Source organism: Rhinoraja longicauda, chromosome 13 (assembly GCF_053455715.1).
Source record: "Rhinoraja longicauda isolate Sanriku21f chromosome 13, sRhiLon1.1, whole genome shotgun sequence".
NCBI classification, from domain to species: domain Eukaryota; kingdom Metazoa; phylum Chordata; class Chondrichthyes; order Rajiformes; family Arhynchobatidae; genus Rhinoraja; species Rhinoraja longicauda.
The window spans coordinates 21,232,203-21,258,061 of record NC_135965.1 but is presented as its reverse complement, the minus strand read 5'-3'; the positions used below and the strand labels follow the sequence as shown (position 1 = coordinate 21,258,061).

Sequence of the window (25,859 nt, the reverse complement as noted above, 5' to 3'; positions counted from 1 at the left end):
CTGAATGTGTTCTATCCCAGGTTATCAAGAGAGTAGATTGCAGGAACTTTGGCGAGGACCTTTGCTCCTCCTGCCACAGGCAAAGTTGTGAAGGACTGGAGAGTGGTTAATGTTGTTTCTTTACATAAGGAAAATAGAGAGAATCCATGGAATGAAAGGTAGGTGAGCCTTGCGTCAGTGGTAGGTAAATTATTGGAGAGGCTTCAGGATAGAATTTACTTCCATTTGGAAGGGAATGGGCAATTCGGGACAGTCAATATGGATTTGTATGTGGCAAGGCATGTCGTACATCCTTAATCGAGTTTTGTGAGGAGGCGACGAAGTTGATCAATGAGGATAGGGCAGTAGATGTTGTCTGCATGGATTTTAATAAAGTGCCGCATGGAAGACTGATCCAGAATATGAAGAGACGTGGAATTTGCAGTGACTTGGTCATATGGATTCAGAACTGGCTTACTAATAAAAGAAAGAGGGTTCTTGTGGAAGTGATTATTGAGGCTGGAGGCCTGTGACCAGTGGCTTATTGGGAACTCTGTGATATATTTAAATGACTTGCTGATGGGTTGGTTAGTAAGTTTGCAGATGACACCAAGATTGTTGAAGTTGTGCACTGTGAGAAATGCTGCCAAAGTATGCAGTGGGATATTAGATAAGCTGCAGAAATGGATGGAGAAATGGCAGGTGGAGTTTAATCTTAGATACTGCACTTTGGGAGGTCAAATGTAAAGGAAAAATATACAGTTACTGGCAAAACAGCATTAATGTACAGAAGAATCTTGGAGTCCAAGTCCATACCTCCCTGAAAGTGACAACACCATAGAGTGGTAGAGAAGGTGTATGGTGTGGCCAGGGTATTGAGTATAAGAGTCAGGAAGTCATGATGCTGCTATATCCGACTTAATTAGGCTGCATTTGGAGCATTGAATATAGTTCTTGTCGCCTCATTACAGGTAGGATGTGGAGACCTTGGAGAGGGTGCAGAAGAGGTTTACCAAAAATGCTGCCTGGATTAGAGGGTTTTAGCTATAAGGAGAAGGTTGGACAAACTTGGATTGTCTTCTCTGGAGCATCGGAGGCTGAGGGGAGACTTGACAGAAATGTATAAAATTATGAGAGGCATAGACAGGGTAGACAGAACCTTTATTCTTCAGGTTTAGGGGGATATGGGCCAAAAACAGATGGGACTAGTGTAGATGGGGCGTGTTGGTCAGATTGGGCGTTGGGCTGACGGGCCTGTTTCCACGCTGCATGAGTCTATGACTCATAAAGGTGCCCAATCAATTCAATGTCTGCTTTTAGTTTCCATTCCAGGTCTTTTCGTTGGATGCAAACAATATTCTTTACGTTACAAGAAAGAAACAAAGACCCCTTGCTCCTGCCAAATGTAACCCTGGGCTATAATACTTACCACACGTGCACCAGTCCAATTCATTCACTGCGAGTGGTGATAACATTGGGCAATGGACCTGATGGAGATATCTCCAATTATAACTGCAAAGGAACATCATCCGTTCCTGTGATTGTTGGTGACTCTGGTCTTGTGAACACAATGATACGTTTCAAAGTTCCAATGGTAGGATTCCATGTGTGTGCGCGCGAGTGTGAACTTTTATGCATGGGTCATCTTAGAAAGAACAAATGATTTATGGGTGGCTCAGTGGTGCAACAGTAGAACTCTGCCTTAGCACCAGAGACCCCGGTTCGACCCTGACCATAGGTGCTGTCTATGGAATTTGTACCCTGTGATGGCGTGGGTTTTCTTCGGGTGCTCCAGTTTCCTCCCATACTCCAAAGATGTACATGTTTGTGGGTTAATTAGCTTCTGTAAATTGTGAATTTTCCCCAGTGTGTAGGATCGTACTAGTGTATGGGGTGATTGGCGTGGTCACAGTGGACCACAGGGCCTGTTTCCGCGCTGTATCCCTCATTCTGGTAATCTCCAACCTGTTTCGCCTCTCTTGATAGGATAACAATCTCATCCCAAGTGGATCTCTTTGGAGTGCCTCCAATGATGCGATAATGTTTTTTCGGTAAGGGGATCAAAACCGTGCAGTGTTTAACTGATATTGTTGCTTACTCCTAAAGGCAACGGCTCTCTCCCCATTCTGGCACCGTGACAAAGGATTTCATCGACAAATCTTTCCTTAAGTACCCAGTCACCTGACCCAACAATCCAGAGCAACATCACAGACCATGTGGCAAAGAAAGCACACCAACGCAACGCCTCTTCGTCCTTAGAAGGCTCAGGAAGTCCGGCATGTCCCCACAACCCTCACTAACTTCTACAGATGCGCCGAATAAAGCATTTTATCGGGATACATCACAGCATGGATTGGGAACTGTACCATCCAAAACCGCAAGAAAATGCAGAGAATTATGGACACATGACTTTTCGCTGACTCAATAAAATAGCACGGAATAGAAAAGGTTTTCACTGAACTTCAGTACACGTGACAATAAACTAAACTAAAGTGAGAGGAGACACAAGAGACTACAGAAACTCTATGGGTAAGTTAGAATTAGCTTCAGTGACTGCGGGTCTTCAAAAAAGTTAAGTGTATATGAAAGTAAAAACAAATTGAATGGCGAATGCATATTAATAAATAACAAAGAAAATCAATCTCTATCGTTCAAAGCATGAGTTTATTTCCATTTCTCAGGATACTTAATACATGGCCATTGATCCAAAGAACAAAGTCTTTACCTTCAACCATTCAAACGCCCCATTTAGCACAAACTATATTCACTGTATTTTCAATCATATTGTAATGTAATTTAGTGAATAGAGGGATCCCAACCTGAAACATCACCTATCCATGTTCTCCAGGGATGCTGCCTGACCCGCTGAGTTACTCCAGCACTTTGTGCTTGACATAGTAGCATCTGCAGTTCTTTGCTTCGACAGAGAATAGAAGGTTGTATATTGTGGTGCATCAATTATCATTGCAGCTTCAATTGTCATATTGACAAAAGTATAGTCAATTATGAAATGAATCATCATATGGCTAATTAATGGTCGTATTAATGAAGTATTAAATGAAATAATCACCTTTATTACCAGATTTGACATATTGCAGTACACGGTACATTTTGGAATTGGATACCAAAATTCCAACTAAAGTAGGCAATATCTATCCATCAAGGATCCCCACCATCCGGGCCGTGCCCTCTTCTCACCGCTACTGTCGAGCAGGAGGTACAGAAGCCTGAAGTCCCACACCACCAGGTTCAGGAACAGCTACTTTCCTGCAACCATCAGGTTCTTGAACCGACCCGCACGACCCTAATCCCACCTCGGCTACGGACCACCTCTTGCACTACTGTGGGCTTGTTTTCTAATTGTCGTTTTTGCTCTCCCTCTTTGTTGCACAGTCTTGTTTTTCATTACTGCCTTCCACAATTTTCCGTGTAATCTAAGTATAATTTTGTGTGTTCATCTGAGACCACGTGCCTGTGGCGCTGCTGCAAGCAAGATTTTTGATGTACCTGTACCTCACTGTACTTGTGCATATTGACAATAAATTCAACATAAAACTTGGCATAAATAAGATAGATAGTCAGAACCTTTTTTTCCCGGATGGAAAAATTAAATACTAGAGAGCATAGCGTTAAGGGTAGAAGGGTAAATTTTAAAAGATGTGTGGGATAAGCTTTTTGCATTGAGTAGTGAGTGCCTGGAACACGTTGGCAAGGGTGATGGTGGAGGCAGATACGATAGTGTATTAAAGAGGCTTTTGGATAGGCACATGGATATGCAGGAAATGAAGGGAGATGGAATATGCACAAGTAGATAACAGATGGTCCTGGCATCATATTTGAGCCGAAATCCTAAAGACGTGTGAGTTTGTAGATTAATTGACCCTCTGTAAATTGCTCCTAATGTGTAGGGAGTGGATTCGAAAGTGGGATAAAAAAACGAGTGTGAATGGGTCGGGTGGACTCAGTGGGTTTCCACGCTGTATCTTTCACTCAAAAATAACTAGTGAGGAGGGTCTTGATGGTTCCATGTGTCAATGTCTCTTCTGTAAAGCCTTTCTGAAAGGATGGATGGCATTAGCACAGCTTCTCTGTTAACTCTTTTTGAAAGTGCCTTTCCCCATCAAGCCCTTCTTGGTATTTTCCTCCGGTTTGAACAAGATAATGTAGCACTTGGGAACGAAAATGCAGAAGAGCAAACCAAAGCTGGAGGACAGAATAGCAAAGATTTCGACGGCGACCGTGTACTTTCCCGGTGAGCTGACGTAGGCTGGAATGAAGGTCAGCCAAACAGCACAGAAGATGATCATGCTGAAGGTTATGAGTTTGGCCTCATTGAATTTCCCAGGGAGCTCCCTGGCTAGAAAAGCCAGCACAAAACACAAGCCGGATAAAACACCGATGTAGCCCAATACGCAGTAGAAAGCTATTGGAGATCCTACATCACACTCCAGGAGAACCTTTGTGTTGTGGTATCTTGTGTTCTTCGATGGGAAGGGTGGAGCCATAGCAAGCCAGGTGGCGCAGATCAGAATTTGGAGGACGGTGCACCCACAAACGATGAGTCTCTGCTGGGCTGCTCCGAACCACTTCATTGTCCTCGTCTGGGGCACAGTCGCCTTAAAGGCCGACAGCACCACAACAGTCTTGACCAGCAGGCAGGATACGCAGAGGGCAAACGTGATCCCGAAAAGAGTGTGCCGCAGTGCGCAGGACCAGTGGGAAGGGCGGCCGATGAAGGTGAGCGAGCACAGGAAGCAAAGTCCCAGGGAAAACAGCAGCAGGAAACTGAGCTCAGCATTATTGCCCTTGACGATGGGCGTATCCTTGCGGTACACGAAGAGAGATGCAATAACGAGAGTGGTCAACGTTCCGAGCAATGCCACAGTCCCCAGTATCATTCCCATTGTATCATTAAATGAAAGGAACTCAATGTCTTTACGTACACACTGTTGTCTGTCCTCACTGGACCAATATTCCAAGGGGCACTTCATGCATTCTATTGAATCTAAAATGGAAAATTCAATCATTCATTAATTATCAATTATATCTGCGTTATCTAACAAATCACACCTTGTAGTATCGATTTATTCACAAAATGCTGGAGTAACTCAGCAGGTCGGGCAGCATCTCGGGAGAGAAGGAATGGGTGACGTTTCGGGTCGAGACCCTTCTTCAGACTGATGTCAGGGGGGCGGGACAAAGGAAGGATATAGGTGGAGACAGGAAGATAGAGGGAGATCTGGGAAGGAGGCGGGGAAGGGAGGAACTGAGGAGCTATCTAAAGTTGGAGAAGTCAATGTTCATACCACTGGGTTGCAAACTGCCCAGGCGAAATATGGGCTGTTCCTCCAATTTCCGGTGGGCCTCACTATGGCACTGGAGGAGGCCCATGACAGAAAGGTCAGACTGGGAATGGAAGGGGGAGTTGAAGTGCTCAGCCACCGGGACATCAGTTTGAATAATGCGGACCGAGCGCAGGTGTTCAGCGAAGCGATCGCCGACCCTGCGCTTGGTTTCGCCGATGTAATATTGCTATCAAATCCCCCCAGATTCGACCACTCACTTACACACTGGGGGCAATTGACAGAGACCAAATAACCTACAAACCCACTCATCTTTGCGATGTGGGAGTAAACCGGAGGAAACCCACATGGTCACAGGAAGAACATGCAAACTCCATACAGATGACACCCGAGTTCAGGATTGAACCTGGGCCTCTGGCGCTGTGAGGCAGCAGCTCCACCCGCCGCACTCTACCGTCAACAACATCAGTATCAAACCTGGCTCCACCATCCATTCAGGCGATGCAATTCAGATCATAAGAACTCACCATGTTAAAAAACATCTTAATTTCCACTCTGCTATCTTTACTAGTGAACTTAAACCTGTTATCGATCTTCCTGCTACAAGAAGAATTTGTTGAATCCGATCCTATTACCATATCATTTGGATTACATGCATTATTAAGATATTAGATTTGAATATATTCCAAAAACCTTTCCATTAAATTGATGGAGTAAAAAAGTGTCAGAGCCAGACAGCATGGAAATGCCCTTCAGCCCAGTTTAACATAGAAACATAGAAACATAGAAAATAGGTGCAGGAGTAGGCCATTCGGCCCTTCGAGCCTGCACCGCCATTCAATATGATCATGGCTGATCATCCAGCTCAGTAGCCTGTACCTGCCTTCTCTCCATACCCTCTGATCCCTTTAGCAAAAAGGGCCACATCTAACTCCCTCTTAAATATAGCCAATGAACTGGCCTCAACTACCTTCTGTGGCAGAGAATTCCACAGACTCACCACTCTCTGTGTGAAGAAATGTTTTCTCATCTCGGTCCTAAAAGACTTCCCCCTTATCCTTAAGCTGTGACCCCTGGTTCTGGACTCCCCCAACATCGGGAACCATCTTCCCGCATCTAGCCTCTCCAACCGCTTAAGAATTTTATATGTTTCTATAAGATCCCCCCTCAGTCTTCTAAATTCCAGCGAGTACAAGCCCAGTCTATCCAGTCTTTCCTCATATGCAAGTCCCGCCATCCCAAGGATTAATCTGGTGAACCTTCTCTGTACTCCCTCTAAGGCAAGAACGTCTTTCCTCAGGTTAGGAGACCAAAACTGCACACAATACTCCAGGTGCGGTCTCACCAAGGCCCTGTACAACTGCAGCAGAACCTCCCTGCTCCTAAACTCAAATCCTCTTGCTATGAATGCCAACATACCATTCGCTTTCCTCACTGCCTGCTGCACCTGCATGCTTGCTTTCAATGACTGGTGCACCATGACACCCAGGTCACGTTGCATCTCCCCTTCTCCCAATCGGTCACCATTCAGGTAATACTCTGCTTTCCTGTTCTTGCCGCCAAAGAGGATAACCTCACATTTATCCACATTATATTGCATCTGCCATGCATTTGCTCACTCGCCTAATCTATCCAAGTCACTCTGCAGCCTCCTAGCATCCTCCTCGCAGCTAACACTGCCACCCAGCTTCGTGTCATCCGCAAACTTAGAGATGTTGCATTCAATTCCCTCGTCCAAATCATTAATATACACTGTAAATAACTGGGGTCCCAGCACTGAGCCTTGCGGTACCCCACTAGTCACTGCCTGCCATTCCGAAAAGGACCCATTTATTCCTACTCTTTGCTTCCTGTCCGCCAACCAATTTTCTATCCACCTCAAAACTGAACCCTCAATACCGTGTGCTTTAAGTTTGTACACCAATCTCCTATGTGGGACCTTGTCGAAGGCCTTCTGAAAGTCCAGATATAACACATTGACTGGTTCTCCCTTATCCACTCTACTAGTTACATCCTCGAAAAATTCTATAAGATTCGTCAGACATGATTTGCCTTTGGTAAATCCATGCTGACTTTGTCCGATGATTTCACCGCTTTCCAAATGTGATGCTATCACATCTTTAATAACTGACTCTAGCATTTTCCCCACTACCGATGTTAGGCTAACTGGTCTATAATTTCCCGTTTTCTCTCTCCCTCCCTTTTTTAAAAGTGGGGTTACATTAGCTACCCTCCAGTCCTCAGGAACTACTCCAGAATCTAAAGAGTTTTGAAAAATTATCACTAATGCATCCACTATTGGAGGCTACTTCCTTAAGCACTCTGGGATGCAGCCTATCTGGCCCTGGGGATTTATCTGCCTTTAATCCATTTAATTTACCTAACACCACTTCCCGACTAACCTGGATTTCCCTCAGTTCCTCCATCTCATTAGACCACCGGTCCCCCGCTATTTCCGGCAGACGGTTTATGTCTTCCTTAGTGAAGACAGAACCAAAGTATTTGTTCAATTGGTCTGCCATCTCCTTGTTCCCTATGATCAATTCACCTGTTTCCGACTGCAAGGGACCTACATTTGCCTTAACTAATCTTTTTCTCTTGACATATCTATAAAAGCTTTTGCAGTCTGTTTTTATGTTCCTTGCCAGTTTTCCCTCATAGTCTATTTTCCCTTTCCTAATTAAGCCCTTTGTCCTCCTCTGCTGGACTCTGAATTTCTCCCAGTCCTCTGGTATGCTACTTTTTCTGGCTAATCTGTATGCTTCATCTTTTGTTTTAATACTATCCTTGATTTCCCTTGTTAACCACGGATGCACTACCTTTCCTGGTTTGTTCTTTTGCCAAACTGGGATGAACACTTGTTGTAGTTCATCCATGCGACCTTTAAATGCCTTCCATTGCATGTCCACCGTCAACCCTTTCAGCATCAATCGCCAGTCTATCTTGGACAATTCACGCCTCATACCCTCAAAGTTACCTTTCTTTAAGTTCAGAACACTTGTTTCTGAATCGACTTTGTCACTCTCCATCCTAATGAAGAACTCTACCATATTATGATCACTCTTGCCCAAGGGGCCTCGCACAACAAGACTGCTAACTAACCCTTCCTCATTACTCAATATCCAGTCTAGAATGGCCTGTTCTCTCGTTGGTTCCTCGACATGTTGGTTTAGAAAACCATCTTTCAAACATTCCAAGAAATCCTGTTCCTCAGCACCCCTGCCAGTTTGGTTCACCCAATCTATATGTAGATTGAAGTCACCCATTATAACTGCTGCACCTTTAGTGCACGCATTTCTAATTTCCTGCTTGATGCCATCCCCAACCTCACTACTGCTGTTAGGTGGCCTGTACACAACTTCCACTAGCGTTTTCTGCCCCTTAGTGTTTCGTAGCTCTACCCATATCGATTCCACTTCCTCCAAGCTAATGTCCTTCCTTTCCACTGCTTTAATCTCCTCTCTAACCAGTAACGCTACCCCACCTCCTTTTCCTTTCTGTCTATCCCGCCTGAATATAGAATATCCCTGGATGTTGAGCTCCCAGCCTTGGTCACCCTGGAGCCATGTCTCCGTAATCCCAACTATATCATAATCATTAATAACTATCTCCACATTTAATTCATCCACCTTATTACTTATACTCCTTGCATTGAGACACAAAGCCTTCAGGCTTGTTTTTACAACTCTCTTACCCCTTATACAATTATATTGAAAAGTGGCCCTTTTTGATTTTTGCCCTGGATTTGTCTGCCTACCACTTTTACCTTTCACCTTGCTACCTGTTGCTTCTACCCTCATTTTACACCCCTCTGTCTCTCTGATCCTGCTCCCATCCCCCTGCCACATTAGTTTAAATCCTCCCCGACAGCACTAGCAAACACTCCCCCTAACACTTTACCCATGCTGACCCTGAAGAAACTGTCCCCAAATCTGTGAGAACGCATACCTCCAGATTCACGGACAGTTTCTTCCCAGCTGTTAACAGGCAACTGAACCGACCTCTCACCAAGGGTAGAGGGCGGTCCTGAGGGGTCCCATCTACCCCTTTGAGACCCTCGGACTATCTTTAATCGGACTTTACTGGACTTTACCTTGCACTAAACGTTATTCCCTTTATCCTGTGTCTGTACACTGAGGACAGCTTGATTGTAATCATATATAGTCTTTCTGCTGATTGGATTGCACGCAACAAAAAGCTTTTCACTTTACCTCGGTGCACGTACTAAACTACGCTAAACTAAACTAAACCAAATGAAGCTAAACCAAACTAAACTTAACTAAACTAAGCTAAACTAAACCAAGGTGCCCCATCTACACTAGTGCCACCTGCCTGTGTTTGGCCATATCCCTCTAAGCCTTTCCTATCCATCCATCTACTAACCTGTTGAGTTGCTGATTTCGTCCTCGGCACATGAGATGCAGTCAAAGCAGCAAACAGGTTGCCCATCTTGTGTAGCTTTTCGAGTGCCAGGTGGGCAATGTTCACTGCAGATGGACTGTGGGACCTTCAAAGTGTGAGGAAGAAAGATGTTGATATAGTAGAGACATACACCATGGAAACAAGTCCTTTGGCCCACAGAGTCCACTCCAACCATCAAACACCCATTTACACTAATCCTACATTAATTCCAACATTTTATTCTTCTCACCTTCTCATGAATTCCTCCCAGATTCTACCACTCTCGACATACTAGGAACAAATTACAGAGGCCAATTAACCCACACCTACAGGTGCGTGAAATGTGAAGTCAGTGGAAAGGATTTTTTTTAGAGATAGTGCGGAAACAGGCCCTTTGGCTCACCAAGTCTACACTGACCAATGGTCATCGATATGTTAGTTTCATGTTATTCCAGTTTTTCATCCTACACACTAGGGGCCATTTACAGCAGCCAATTAACCTACAAACCTGCACATCCTTGGAGCTTATGTGGAAGGGGATAGGTCTTTGTCCAGTCACCTGCCAAAGATAAACTAACCTCATCTGTGTACCTCGGATCCATATTCCTCCATTCCCTGCATATTGCCTTTATGAACATTGAATTCTCTAATTTCAAGTAACTCCTACATTCCCTCCCCTCCCCTCTCTCCCCCCTCCCCTCCCTAGTCCCCTCCCTAGTCATGCTACCAGTCCCACGTATCCTTGTACATCCTTGTTTTCATCTTTTCCCCAGCTAACATTGGACTATTATTAGCTTCAACCTTCCTGTGGTCATCTGTTGTCGGCCCTGATTTGTTCTGACCTTTTCTCGCCTTCAGTTTATTCCCCCCTCCTCTCCCACCTCTACTTTCAGTCTGAAGAACTGTTCTGACTTGAAATCCCACCCATTCTTTCTCTCCAGAGATGTTGCCTTGAGCCACTGTTATTCCAGCATTTTGGGTCTATCTTCGTTATTAACCAGCATCTGCAGTTATCCTACACATTTCCTCCACCTATCACTTGCCTGGCTTTGTCCACCTCTCTTCCAGCTTTCTGCCTCCTCCCCCCCCCCAACTACAATCAGTCTGAAGAAGGGTCCCGAACCAAAACGCCACCCATCCTTTTCCTCCAGAGATGCTGCCTGACCTGTTGAGTTAACTCCAACACTTTGTGTCAGGATCGTCAAACGTTTAACACATCTGTTGTTAAGTTCTGAGCCTTCAGCAGTCAAGAGCAAAATCCAGGCTGGGATTTCCACTGAAATGGGAATTCCTTGCACTAAATGGTCGAAAATTTTAAAATTGTATACCCAAGACACTATACAAATAAGGACACTTTTAATAAAGGATGCAAAGTGCTGGAGTAACTCAACAGGTCCGGCAGCATCTCAGGAGAACATGGATAAGTGATGCTTTGGGTCGAGGTCCTTCTTCAACCCTTCTGTCTCACACCTTCCCGTTTTAATTTCTGGTCTTTGTTCCAAACATCTGCCAATCAAACCCCCCTCTCGCCTGTGTTCACCTATTACCCACTAAGCTTTGTCCTGCCGATCCTCTCTCTCCCAACTTCCTTTTCCCCCTCCTTACAATCAGTTTGAAGAAGTGTCCTGATCTGAGACGTTGTGTCCGTGTTCTCCAGAGATGCTGCCTGACCTGCTGAGTAACTCCAGCACTTTGTGTACTTTTGTCTAAAAACAGCAGTTCCTTGTTTCTACCGTATTTAAATGACTTCAGACGTTCTACCATTTTGATAAAGTATAGATTTAAAGAGAGGCTTACTGCTCTTTGGTTCCCATGCCAGAGAATAATATCTTCATTTATCACAAACTCTTCTCCCGGTGCCGCAGATGTGTCAAAGTAGCCGACTGTTACATGTTGAACCAAGCCCTTGTTATTCATCTGCCAGTTTATGATATCATACGATGCAGGTGGATCACCTTTGGGATCAAAATATACTTGCTCCCCAAGACGGTTGGTGAATCTTACATCTTTCAAGTGATGAAAGAGCTACGTACAACAATCAGAAAAGAAGAATTGAATTTTTATATTTTGCATGCCTGGTTAACATACAGTATTCATTTGACGAATTGACATACTGAGGGAATCTTGGGGTCCAAGTCCATAACTCTGTTCGTAACGAGAGTCCGGTTTATCGACATGTGGTTTGTGATTAACAACTACTCATTTCATCAGTGAAATACTTACCGGTGCATCTCCTTTGGTTGCACTAAAGACTTTGGGCATTGGATTCTGAGACATCATCGAAGGAATCTACAAGAGTCGCTGCCTCGAAAAAGGCAGCCAGCATCATCAGAGACCCACACCACCCTGGCCACGCTCTCATTTCACTTCTGCCATCGGGAAGAAGGTATAGGTGTCTGAAAATTGTAATGTCCAGGTTCAAGAACAGCTTCTTCCCTACAACCATCAAGCTCATGAACACTAGGCAACACTGACTAAACTATGATATGTATGTGGACAGGACTTTGGACGTTGGACATTTTCTTTTTCTTTGCAATCAGTGCCAAAATATGGTGACTGTTCATCTGTGGTTGTGCAAAGGAATTTCACTGTGCTGTGCAGACGTGACAATAGAGAACCATTGAACCAATGGACCATTGAACTATGGACTGTCTTTGCACTAAGAACTCTGGGATTTTTGGGGGTTTAAGATGAGGGGCAAAGTTTAAAGAAGATGTGCAAGTATATATTTTTGAATTTATATAGAGGATGGTGAGTGCCTGGAATGTGATGTTGAGGCAGATACACTGGTGGTTTTTAAAAGACTTTCGGATAGGGGGTTATATTGGGGTTATTAATTTACTGAATATTATTTTAATGATGCGTTATCTATAAGTATTGTGTTTATACGCCTGTTATGGTGCTGCAAGTAAGAATTTCATTGTTCCATTGACAGTACATATGACAAGTAAACACTTGACTCAACACTTACCTGCCATGGATCAATATTTGAAACGTTGGCACAGAGATTAGCTCCCAATAATTTATCTCGACAAAATAGCAGATTGTGGAGGCCATGCGCGATGGCATAAACTCCTTTGTAGACATTATAAGTCACTCGCAATTCATTGATGTCAAAGAAGGAATCATTCACCTTCTGTAAGTCCTCTTGACCTGTGCATTTCGCAGTGTTAAATGCAGAGTCATGCATTTCTGCTTTAAAAGAGCAACCAAACAGTGTCTCCCAGAAAGCATCCAGGAAGCTCCCAGTAGAATTTGAAGGGCGCAGACTTGAGAGGAATTTTCCAAATTCGGGGATTTTCATTTTGTGGCTTGCAAATCCAATCGTGCCCCCGAGAGATTGGAAATTGTGCTTGGTGGAAGGTCTCGATGCAGTAATCCAAGCCTCACTCGCTATCCACTGAATCCCAGAGATGTTCTGATGGACAATTTCTCTCAGCAGAGGGTAAAGGTCGCCCTCGGAGGCGAAGGCCAGGATGACCTTGGCAGTTGACCTTTTTATGGTCCCTATGATCTTGAGTATCCTCTCTTTGGAGTATGTTCTGAGAATTGTTTCTGAAAAAGCGATGCAGGCCCCAGCTTGCTTCACCTGCTCAGTAAATGCTTGGACCCCATACTGGCCATAATCATTGTCTCCGGCAATGGTTCCAATCCAAGTCCAGCCAAAGTACTTTACCAGCTGAGCTAAAGCCTTGGCTTGAAATAAGTCGCTTGGGACTGTTCTAAAAAATGTTGGGTATTCCCGCTTGTTGCTAAGGCATGCACAGGTAGAGAAATAACTAACCTGCAAGGAAGCAGAGAAAAATTCAATCAAATGATTCCGAACCACAGTATTTTATGACGTGTCAATTGTTTTCTTTCAGCGTGATTGGCAAAGGGAATCAATGGGTTGCAAAGTGGTGCAATGGTAAAGCTGCTGCCTTACAGTGCTCGAGACCTAGGTTCAATCCTGACCACAGGTGCTGTCTGATGTTCTATGTTCTATGTTCTATGTTATCCCACTTTCGCATTCCCTGCACACTAGAGGCAATTTACAGAGGGCCAATTAAGTTACAAACCCGCACGTCTTTGGGACTTGGGAAGAAACCCCGAGACACGATGGCGCAGCGGTGGACTTGCTGCCTTACAGTGCCAAAGATCTGCATTCGAAAGTGACCTCAAGTACTGTCTGTTTGGAGTTTATACAGTACATTCTCCCTGTGACCACATGGGTTTCCTCAGGGTGCTCCTGTTTCCTCCCACATTCCAAAGACGTACAGGTTTTTAGGTTAATTGGCTTCTGCAGATTGTCCTAAATTGTAGGATAGAATTAGTGTGTATTGCTGGTCGGCGCAGTCTCATAGTCATAGTGCCTGTTTCTATGCTGTATCTCTAGATTAAACTAAACTAAGAATATTCGAAATAGCTACTCTCATTTCAAGCATGAACCTAGCGATTGATTGATTGAAGGATGCAGCATAGAAATTGATCCTTCGGCCCACCGTGTCCATGCAGTCCATTGCTCATCCGTACACTAGTTCTATGTTATCCCACTTTCTCATCTACTTCCTACATATTTACAAAGGCCAATTAACCTACAAACCTGCACATCTTTGGGATCATCGAGCAGAAGATACAAAAGCTTGAAAGCATGAACCACCAGATTCAAGAAAGCTTTCTGCTCCACTATTATCAGACTACTGAACTTCCCCCCCATAAACTAAAGGGTGTAGTCCCAATCTTCCAACTTACCGCATTGATAACGCTGCACTTTCTCTGTAGCTAGAACACTATAGCGCTGTCATGTTATATTCTGCACTCTGTTATACTTCTCTATGCACTACCTGCTGTATGGCTTGTATCTGCCATACTAATCTACCTGCACGGCTTGACTGTAAATGTACAGCAAAATTTGATTGGATAGCGTGCAAACAAGGTTTTTCACTGTATCTTGGTACTTGTATCTCGATATTCTGTGGAGTTTGCACGTTCTCCCTGTGACCAGATGGGTTTCTTCCGGCTGCTCCGGTTTCCTTCCACATCCCAAATACGTGCAAGCTTGTGGGTTAATTGGACTCTGTAAATTGCCCCTAGTTTGTAGGGAGTGGATGAGAAAGTGGGATAACATAGAAGTAGTGTGAATGGATGATCAACAGTCAGAATAGACTCAGTGCACCAAAGGGCCTATTTCCATGCTGAATTCCTAAACTAAATGTGACACTAATAATCCAATCCCAATACCAATACAAAAGCTTGGGAGCACGTACCACCAGATTCAAGAACAGCTTCTTCGCTGTTGTTATCAGACTACTGAACGTTCCTTGCATAAGCTGGAGTATAGTTCCGATCTTCCGACCTACCGCATTGTCGACTTTGCAGTTTTTTTTCATCTGCACATTCCTTGAAACTGTAACGCCAAAATGCTGTAACATTATTTTCTGCACTACCAATACTGGAGGAGCTGATTTGCTTCCTCCTGTTGTAACATCGATGATAACAGATTTTGATTACTGTTTAATCATTATTTTTGGAGAAGGATGGTTTCAATAACTTGTCTTACCATTGGGACTCCAAAGGGAGCGACTGCTCTTGAAATGGATATCGATTGGGAAGATCCCGATTCTCCGATGATGACGGGCACTGGAGCGGCTCCCGTGCATGTCAAGTCAGGGCTGGTTGCTGCCTGTCCACTAATCAACGTGAGGGCCGCTCTCAGAGCCTGCGAGGGGGAGGCACAGGAATCGTGGATCCTGTACCCCAGCGTGATGTTGGGCAGGAGCGTGTGATCCCGGTTTATCTCCTTTATGGCGAAGATCATAACCTGCGTCCAGCGAAACGCCCTGAGGTCAAAGCTAGGAGGCAGGGAGCGCAACAGTTTAGTTTAGTTTATTATTGCCATGTGTGAACATTATTGCCACAGTGAAAAGCTTTTTGTTGCGTGCTATCCAGTCAGCCAAAAGACTATACATTTGACACAAAATGCTGAAGTAACTCAGCGTCGCAGGCAACATCTCTGGAGAAATAGGACAGGTGAGCTTTCGAATCGGGACCCTTCTTCAGACTGGGAAATCATGTTTATACATGATTGTAATTAGCTGTCGACAGCGTACAGATACAAGATAAAGAGAATAACATTTAGTGCAGTACAAAGTCCAATAAAGTCTGATTAAAGATAGTTCGTCGATCTCCAATGAGTTAGATTGAAGATCAGGACTGCTCTCTAGTTGGTGAGAGGACGGTTCAGTTGCCTGATAACAGCTGGGAAGAAATTGTCCCTGAATCTGGAGGTATGCATTTTCATACTTCTATACCTCTTGCCCGATGAGAGAGGGGAGAAGAGGGAATGTTTGGGCGGAGACTGTCTGCGATTATGCTGGTGGCCTTGCTAAGGTATGAGTGAAATATAGATGGAATCAATGAAAGGGAGGTTGATTTGCATGATGGTCTTAGCTGCGTCCACAAGTCTCTGTAATTTGGTGCGGTCTTGGATGGAGCTGTTCCCAAACCATGCTGTGATGCATTTCCGATAAAATGCTTTCTACGGCGTATCTGTAGAGGTTGGTGAGGGGTGTTGGGAACATGTTGAACTTCCTAAACCTTCTAAGGAAGTAAACGCGTTGGTATACACCAGAAATATAGGGTGTTAAAACTATTTATAAACAGTAGAAGCAAGGAACTGCTGATACTGGTTTTTAAAAAAAAGACATAAAGTGCTGGAGTAACTTAGCGGGTCAGGCAGCATTTCTGGAGAACATGGACAGGTGACGTTTTGGGTTGAGAGATGTGGACTATCTTTTGGGTCGAGAGATGTGAAACATTTCAACCTGAAACGTCATCTACCCATGTTCTCCACAGATGCTGCCTGACCCGATGTGTTACTCTATCACTGTGCTTTGCCCAAGATTCCAACATCTGCAGTTCCTTGGAATCTTTTCTTTCCATTTATAAATGAGATGGCATAATGTGGAAGGAGAGGAGAACATAGTTAAGTGTTTTTATAACAATTTCTATTCCGTTTTTAGATGCAACAAAGAATTGATTATAGTGATGGCAAGGTTTACATATTTAGATCAAATACTCCATCTTGCAAGCTGGAAACGCTTTTGGTTGGAGATATAAAACATAGATTAAAATACTGAATGCACCCAACAAATTAGACAGCATCTATGGAGAGAGTTAAGGAGTTAATGCTTTGGACTCAAGACAACCTTAGAACACAGAACATTGAACAGGGCAGGAACAGTCTCTTCAGCCCACGATGTCTGTACCGAAAATGATGCCAAGATACTTGCACATGATCTGTACCTCTCCATCCCCAACATATTCATTTGCCGAATCTAAAAGCCTCTTAAACACTACTATCGTATCCAGCTCCACCGCCACCCCTGGCAGTGTGTTCCAGGCCCACACCATCCTCTGTCCCGCACATCTCCTTTAATCTTTGCCTCCAAAACCGTGCCCTCCAGTCTTTGACATTTCTACCCTGGGAAAAAGGTTCAAACTATCTACCCTATCGATGCCTCTTTTAATTTTACACACTGGGTACTTCTTTCAGGTCTCCCCTCAGCCTCTGACAATCCAGAGAAAACAATCCAAGAATGTCCATCCTCTCCTTGTAGCTAATACACTCCAAACCAGGCATCCTCCCGGTAAATCTCTTCTTGCACCCTCTCCAAAGCCTCCACATCCTTCATGTAAAGGGGGGTGACCAGAACTTCCTTGGCTCTGAATCTCTCTCCACCCATGTTGCCTGACATGCTGAGTATATTTAGCACTTTCTAATTTTTCCTTATTTGTAGTTATCCTTTTATAGCTCACGGATAAATGGAGTTTTCATTGTGAAAATAAATTCTTGAATTGAAACTTAAGGATCTACAGATTATAACTGAAGGTCCTGTGATCTTAACACTTAATGTCACCTTAAGATCAGAAGAAATGGAGACACAAGAAGCCACAGATGCTAGAATCTTGACCATCTTTAAAATATTTTAAAGGCACTTGGAAAACCGAATTGCTGGTAGTACTCAGTGGGTCGGGCAGCATCTGTGGAGGGAAATGGACAGACCACTTTTCGGGTTGGGAACCGGAAGGAATGGAGGAAAAAATGAACTGCAGATGCAGGAATATTGAACAAAACACTGGAGTAGCTCAACAGGTCAGGCAGCATCTCTGGATGACATGGACAGGTGACGTTTTTGTTTGGGATCCAGAAGGTTTTGAGAAACAAGGAACTGCGGATGCTGGAATCTTGAGCAAAATGCAAAGTGCTGGAGGAACTCAACGAGTTACATGGCATCGCTGGAGGACATGGGTGGGCGATGTTTAGAGTCTGGACCCTTCATCAGACTCCTCTCCCATGACCTCCAGGGATGCTGCCTGACCCGCTCAGTTACTCTAGCACTTTGTGTTTGGCTTCAGAAGGAATGGAGACTGGATTTGAAAATATAGAAGACAGAGAATTATATTTTTAATGGCAATAAGACGAGAGAGCATTCCTCAATCTGAATTGGCAAATGACCAGAAGGCAATAACGAACAACATTAATATCCCCAATTTTGTTCCATCTCACCTGACGCAGCGTGAAGGTGTAGGTTTGGTTTTAAAAGAGTGCGTTTCCTCCAAAGCCTTGTTGTAGATTGGGAACACGCCTCCGATAACAACGTCTCCGTCCTCAGACAGTTCGGGCAAGTGAAACTTTGCGAAACGTTTGCAGGTTGAGTCGCCTACTCCCAGAAATGGGAGAGCAACCAAGACCCACAGGCGATACATATCCATGTGTGGAAAGACACCGCGCCTTCTATACACAAAGATACATGTGCTGCTTTATATAGGCTGACAATACCCCCATGGTCAACTATCGTTAATTCAATTGCACCCATCTCAGGGAATCTCACAGGAATATCATCTCTCCAAACTCCAAGTGGAGCGTACATTGAAATATCATTGAGGATTCTGGCCTCAAGCAATTTCCTCACCTGGGATTCTAAGGCGACAAATAAATCAACCCATCTCTTAATGTACACACTTACTGATTAAAGTAAGCACATTTCACATTATACTTGGTGTCGCAGGTGAATAGGGTGGTCAAAAAGAATTTTGGCACATTGGCCATTACCAGAGTATTATAAGTTCATAATTTGTAGGAGCAGAATTAAACCCCTGTCCCACTTAGGTGATTTTTTAGGCGACTACAGGTGACTAGGCTGTCGCCATATGGTCACCGGGGTATCGCCTGTATGGTCGTGAGTAGTCTCCAAAGAGTCGTAGCGTCTTTCTGGTCGCCGCTGGATTTTCACAATGGTGAAAAGTTTTTGGTGACAGTGTGCCGTCTCCTGACGTAGGTGCTGTCGTAGGTTGTTGCCAGGTGACGTAGGTTGTCGCCGGTGCTGACTTTGGTGGATTCCATTGGTGACTACCTACATCAACCTACGTCAACCGGCGACAGGTACCGGCATCAAAACCAAGGCCAAAATGACGTGGACTGTCTTCAGTTGTCGCCGACAGGGTCGTAGCTTGTCGTAGCTTGTCGCGGGTGGACGTAGGTTGACTTTGGTTGTTGTAGGTTGTCGCCTGTGTGGTCGTAGGTTGTCGTAGGTGCGCTAGTAGGTGGACATCCTACTCACGACGATTGGGTCGCCGGTTTTTGGTAGCTTGCCGTAGCTTGACTAGGTGGTAGGTTGTTATAGCTTGTCGTAGGCATTGCCGTGGGCGACCTGCTATGACTATGGCAGTCACCGGCAGTCGCCTACAAAATCGCCTAAGGGGGACAGGCCCTTTAGGCCATCCGGCTCATCAAGCCTACACCACCATCCAATCATGGCTGATCTATCTTTCCCTCTCAACCTTTTTAAGAAAGGAGGGAGAGAGAAAACGGGAAATTATAGACCAGTTAGTCTGACATCAGTGGTAGGGAAGATGCTGGAGTCAATTATAAAAGACGAAATTGCGGAGCATTTGGATCGCAGTAACAGGATCGATCCGAGTCAGCATGGATTTACGAAGGGGAAATCATGCTTGACTAATTTTCTGGAATTTTTTGAGGATGCAACTAGGAAAATTGAAGGGGAGAGCCGGTAGATGTAGTGCAACTTGACTTTCAGAAAGCCTTCGACAAGGTCCCACATAGGAGATTAGTGCGCAAAATTAGAGCATATGGTATTGGGGGTAGGGTACTGACATGGATAGAAAGTTGGTTGACAGACAGAAAGCAAAGAGTGGGGATAAATGGGTCCCTTTCAGAATGGCAAGCAGTGACTAGTGGGATACCGCAAGGCTCGGTGCTGGGACCGCAGCTATTTACAATATACATTAATGACTTGGATGAAAGGATTAAAAGTACCATTAGCAAATTTGCAGATGATACAAAGCTGGGTGGCAGTGTGAACTGTGAGGAAGATGCTATGAGGTTGCAGGGTGACTTGGACAGGTTGTGTGAGTGGGCGGATGCATGGTAGATGCAGTTTAATGTGGATAAGTGCGAGGTTATCCACTTTGGTGGTAAGAATAGAAAGGCAGATTATTATCTGAATGGTGTCGTTAGGAAAAGGGGACGTACAACGAGATCTGGGTGTCCTAGTGTATCAGTCACTGAAAGGAAGCATGCAGGTACAGCAGGCAGTGAAGAAAGCCAATGGAATGCTGGACTTCATAACAAGAGGAGTTGAGTATAGGAGCAAAGAGGTCCTTCTGCAGTTGTACAGGGCACTAGTAAGACCGCACCTGGAGTACTGTGTGCAGTTTTGGTCTCCAAATTTGAGGAAGGATATTCTTGCTATTGAGGGCGTGCAGCATAGGTTTACTAGGTTAATTCCCGGAATGGCGGGACTGTCATATGTTGAAAGACTGGAGTGACTAGGCTTGTATACACTGGAATTTAGAAGGATGAGAGGGGATCTTATTGAAACATATAAGATCATTGTTCCCAATGTTCGGGGAGTCCAGAACCAGGGCCCACAGTTTAAGAATAAGGGGTAGGCCATTTAGAACGGAGATGAGGAAAAACTTTTTCAGTCAGAGAGTTGTAAATCTGTGGAATTCTCTGCCTCAGAAGGCAGTGGAGGCCAATTCTGAATGCATACAAGAGAGAGCTAGATAGAGCTCTTAAGGATAGCGGAATCAGGGGGTATGGGGAGAAGGCAGGAACGGGGTACTGATTGAGAATGATCAGCCATGATCACATTGAAACATTTTGGAGTACTAACATTTTGTGTCTACGTACGCATCACCCAGCCTCTGTTAGGCCACCTGCATAATCAAGGACCTTTGGTCACTTTGGTCACTTTCTCTTCTCCCCTCTCCCATTGGTCAAGAGGTACATAAGTATGGAAACGCACACCTCCAGATTCAGGGACATTCTTTCCAGCTACTATCGGACAACTGAACCAGCCGATCACCAACTGGAGAGTGGTGATCTGTTTCGATAAGATCCCCTCTCATCCTTCTAAACTCACGACTCCAAACGTCACCTATCCATGTTATTCAGAGATTGAGGACGAGGCGCTTACAACAAATTTATTTTTAATGTCGACATAAGGAACTGCAGATCTTGGAATGTTGAGAAAAACACAATGTGATGGAGGAACTCAGCGGGTCAGACGACATCTGTGGAGGAATGGACAGATGACAATAGACAATAGACATTAGACAATAGACAATAGACAATAGACAATAGACAATAGACAATAGACAATAGACAATAGACAATAGACAATAGACAATAAGTGCAGGAGTAGGCCATTCAGCCCTTCGAGCCAGCACCGCCATTCAATGCGATCATGGCTGATCACTCTCAATCAGTACCCCGTTCCTGCCTTCTCCCCATACCCCCTCACTCCGCTATCCTTAAGAGCTCTATCCAGCTCTCTCTTGAAAGCATCCAACGAACTGGCCTCCACTGCCTTCTGAGGCAGAGAATTCCACACCTTCACCACTCTCTGACTGAAAAAGTTCTTCCTCACCTCTGTTCTAAATGGCCTACCCCTTGTTCTTAAACTGTGGCCCCTTGTTCTGGACTCCCCCAACATTGGGAACATGTTTCCTGCCTCTAATGTGTCCAATCCCCTAATTATCTTATATGTTTCAATAAGATCCCCCCTGATCCTTCTAAATTCCAGTGTATACAAGCCTAATTGCTCCAGCCTTTCAACATACGACAGTCCCGCCATTCCGGGAATTAACCTAGTGAACCTACGCTGCACGCCCTCAATAGCAAGAATATCCTTCCTCAAATTTGGAGACCAAAACTGCACACAGTACTCCAGGTGCGGTCTCACCAGGGCCCAGTACAACTGTAGAAGGACCTCTTTGCTCCTATACTCAACTCCTCTTGTTACGAAGGCCAACATTCCATTGGCTTTCTTCACTGCCTGCTGTACCTGCATGCTTCCTTTCAGTGACTGATGCACTAGGACACCCAGATCTCGTTGAACATCCCCTCTTCCTAACTTGACACCATTCAGATAATAATCTGCCTTTCTATTCTTACTTCCAAAGTGAATAACCTCACACTTATCTACATTAAACTGCATCTGCCATGTATCCGCCCACTCACACAACCTGTCCAAGTCACCCTGCAGCCTTATTGCATCTTCCACACAATTCACACTACCCCCCAGCTTAGTATCATCTGCAAATTTGCTAATGGTACTTTTAATCCTTTCATCTAAGTCATTAATGACGTATCGAGTTGGCAAGATAAACCTATCTCCTCTGCCTGCATGTGATCGACGTCCCTCCATTCCCTGTCGGGACCCTTGTTCTGACGTACGATGTTTATGCACTATATTTAGTGCATTCCCTCATATCTTTCTGCACTTGCTCTTGGGATAGACTGGCAACAATATGTTAGAAACAAGGAATTGCAGATGCTGGTTTACAAAAAAAGAGACAAAATGTTGGAGTAAAACTCAATGGGTCAGGCAGCATCCCTGGAGAACATGGATAGGTAATGCTTCGTATTTAGACCCTCCTTTAGACTGATTGTGGGGGAGGAGGGGGGTGGGGAGAAAGCTGGAAGAGTAATGGGGTTAGGACAAAGCCTGGCAAGTGATAGGTGGATACAGGTGAGGGAGGAAAGTTAATAGGTGGATGGTTGAACAAAGAACAGAGATGAAAAGACAAAATGATACCCATTTCACCCCTTCCCACCCCCCCTCCCCCCTGTCTCCTTCCACCTGTATTCCTTTCTCTGGCTTCACAATTTGTACCTCTTTTATCCTTATCTCACACTCTTTGTCTTTTCTATCACTATGCCAATGGTATTTGATTTTTTAAACTTAGTTAGTTTCGTTCATTGTCACGTGTACCGAGGTACAGTGAAAAGTTTTTGTTGCGTGCTAACCAATTAGCGGAAAGACTGTATATTATCACAATCGAGCCGTCCACAGTGTGCAGACACATGACAAAGGGAATAACGTTTAGTGCAAGTCCAGTAAAGTCCGATTAAAGATAATCCCAAGGCCTCCAAAACTTGTCACATATAAAAGAACCAATTTGTAATGATGTATCCGTAAATTGATAGCAGGATTTAATGGAACTAATTCACAAAGTGAGATTAATTTGTGTCAGACTCCAGGGCACTGTGTCTCTGAGTATCAGTCCCCCTTTGTAGTTTATGTTTCATTTGAAGATAATTGCTTCTCCTTCCTCCTGCTGATTAATTGTGCAGATCTGTGGCAATAACAAAGCCTCAGGTGTCACTTCTGGGGAAAAAACAAGCTCCATCTAAAATGAGACTCCTTCAACCTGAGTGCCTGAGTCACTCTCAAGACAAAATAAACTTCTGAAACTTGGATAAAGTCATTCCACTTGACAAAATGTAATTAATATCAAATTTGCTGAATTATTCTCAGTAAATGCTAGAAATCTTTTTTGGACTTTGGACTTTAGGAATACAGTGCCGAAACAGGCCCTTCGGCCCACCGAGTCTGTGCCGACTAACAATCACCCCCGTACACTACCACTATTTTATACACGAATTTAAAAAATGGTAAAATTGTAAAAATTCACAATTTTTACCGAAGCCATTTAACCTACATACCTGTATATCTTTGCAGTGCGTGAGGAAACCGGAGCACCCCCTATCTCTATTATTTAAAACATAAATCACAAAGGCAATTCACTATTTACACAGTATAGAAACAAGGAACTGCAGATGCTGGGTTACAAGTTTAACACAGAGAAATGTGAGGTGTTGGATTTTGGGAAGACTGACATGGGCTGGACCTACACAATGAACGGTAGGGCTCTGGAGAGTGTTGTAGAGGAGAGGGAACGGACGGGTGATGTTTCAAGTTGACCAGCCTGAAGAAGGGTCATTGATATGATCAGCCTGGATAGCAAGTTACACAAAGTTTCTCACTATATCTTGGTGCAGGTGGCAATAAGAAATCAAACAAGAAATGTTCAAAAACCTCTTAAACGGTACTATCGTATCTGCCTCCACCACTATCCATGGCACCACATTCCAGGCACCCACCTTAGGATAAAAGATTTGCATCTCACATCTCTAAACTTTGCCCCTCTCACTTAGTGCTGTGCCCTTAAGTCTTTGATGTTTCCACTCTATGAAAAAGGTTCTGGCTATCTATCCTATCTATGTCTCTCACAATTTTACATCCCTTTAGAAAGGAGATGAGGAGGAATTTCATTAGTCAGAGGGTGGTGAATCTGTGAAATTCAATGCTTTAGACGGTAGTGGAGGCCAAGTCATTGGATATTTTAAAAGCAGAGATTGACCGGTTCTTGATTAGTAAGGGCATCAAAGGTTACGGGGAGAAGGCAGGAGAATGGGGTTGAGAGGAACAGATAAATCAGCCATGATTGAATGGTGGAGTAGATTCGATGGGCCCAGTGGTTTAAATCTGCACCGATGATTTATGAACTATTACCTTTTTGACGCATCATTCCTGACATTCAGCCTTGTTGACCTCATTAGCACGGAATATTGGGCATGCAAGATAATTGGGATGAGATAGGGAATGGGAAGACCTTTACAACAGTGTCCTCACCAAAGCCTAATTTCACTTTGTCATAAAAAGAAACTGCAGATCTGGTTTATACCAAAGAAGGACACAAAATGCTAGAGTTCAACTTAACGGGTCAGGCAGCATTTCTGGAAAAACCGGATAGGTGATATTTCAGGACTTGTAAAAGCACCTATCCATGTTCTCCAGAGATGCAGCCTGACCCGCTGAGTTATTCCAACATTTTGTGCCTAATTTCACCACACTTGGCTGCCTTCAGTTCAGCAAAATTCTGAAATCAACCCTTCACCAATTAGCTTTGTACACTGCACTTCTGAATTCAGCATAAAATCAATGTCTAATTCATTAATTTGAAAGGTTTTGTTGCATAGCATAACTTTATACGCATTTGATCTGATGCAGCAAGATCTGATAACATTATAGTATTGTTTTAGATGCCATGTGAGTAATTAATGTGCTGTTACTCACAACGGCTCCAGGCATTTTATAATGATTCATTTATCTTCCTGTTAACTCCAAACACACAGAGCAGCTTTATATAATTGCCCAATGAATTGTTTTGATTGCACTTTATTACATTTAAAGCACAAATGTAAGACTTTATAAACAGATTAACTAAAAGCAGTGATAGGAGTGCTGTCGCACATCACCAGATGAGGTTCGATCCTGACCTCAGGTGCTGTCTGTGTGGAGTTTGCACGTTCTTCCTGTGACCGTGTGGGTTTCGTCCCACATCCCAAAGACTTGCGGGTTTGTAGATTAATTGGCCTCTGTAATTGTCCTTGGTATTGATTTAGAGATACAGCTTGAAAACAGTCCCTTCGGCCCACCGAGTCCGTGCTGACCAGCAATCACCTACACTATCCTACACACTAGGGACATTTGTTTTACGGAAGCCAATTAACCTACAAACTTGCACGTCTTTGTTGTGTGGGAGGAAACCAGAGCACCCGGAGAAAACCCACGTGGTTACATGGAGAATGTACAAACTCTGTACAGCTTGGTATTGGTTGAATCTGGAAAGAGTAGAGGGGAATGTATGGAGAATAAACTCAGATGAATACAAATGGATAGTTGATATTCCGTGTGGAATTGGTGGGCCGAAGGGCCTGTTTCTGTGCTGTGATTCAATGACTAAAACATAGAACATAGCATGGTACACTGCAGGAACAGGCCCTACTGCCCACAATGCCTGTGCTGAATTGCTGCCAAG

The 25,859-nt window shown here is 44.1% G+C and overlaps 1 protein-coding gene across 1 annotated transcript; it reads right to left on the bottom strand.

Annotated features, from left to right (window-relative positions):
* Positions 1 to 4,070: 4,070 nt before the first annotated feature.
* On the bottom strand, positions 4,071 to 18,353 carry LOC144599164 (extracellular calcium-sensing receptor-like). Its single transcript, XM_078409898.1, has 6 exons — positions 18,232 to 18,353; positions 15,223 to 15,514; positions 12,655 to 13,467; positions 11,481 to 11,708; positions 9,666 to 9,789; positions 4,071 to 4,984 (listed from the first exon to the last, which is right to left on the bottom strand). The coding sequence occupies exons 2-6, from the start codon at positions 15,478 to 15,480 to the stop codon at positions 4,071 to 4,073; spliced, it is 2,337 nt and encodes a 778-aa protein (XP_078266024.1). The 5' UTR covers positions 15,481 to 15,514; positions 18,232 to 18,353.
* Positions 18,354 to 25,859: the final 7,506 nt, after the last annotated feature.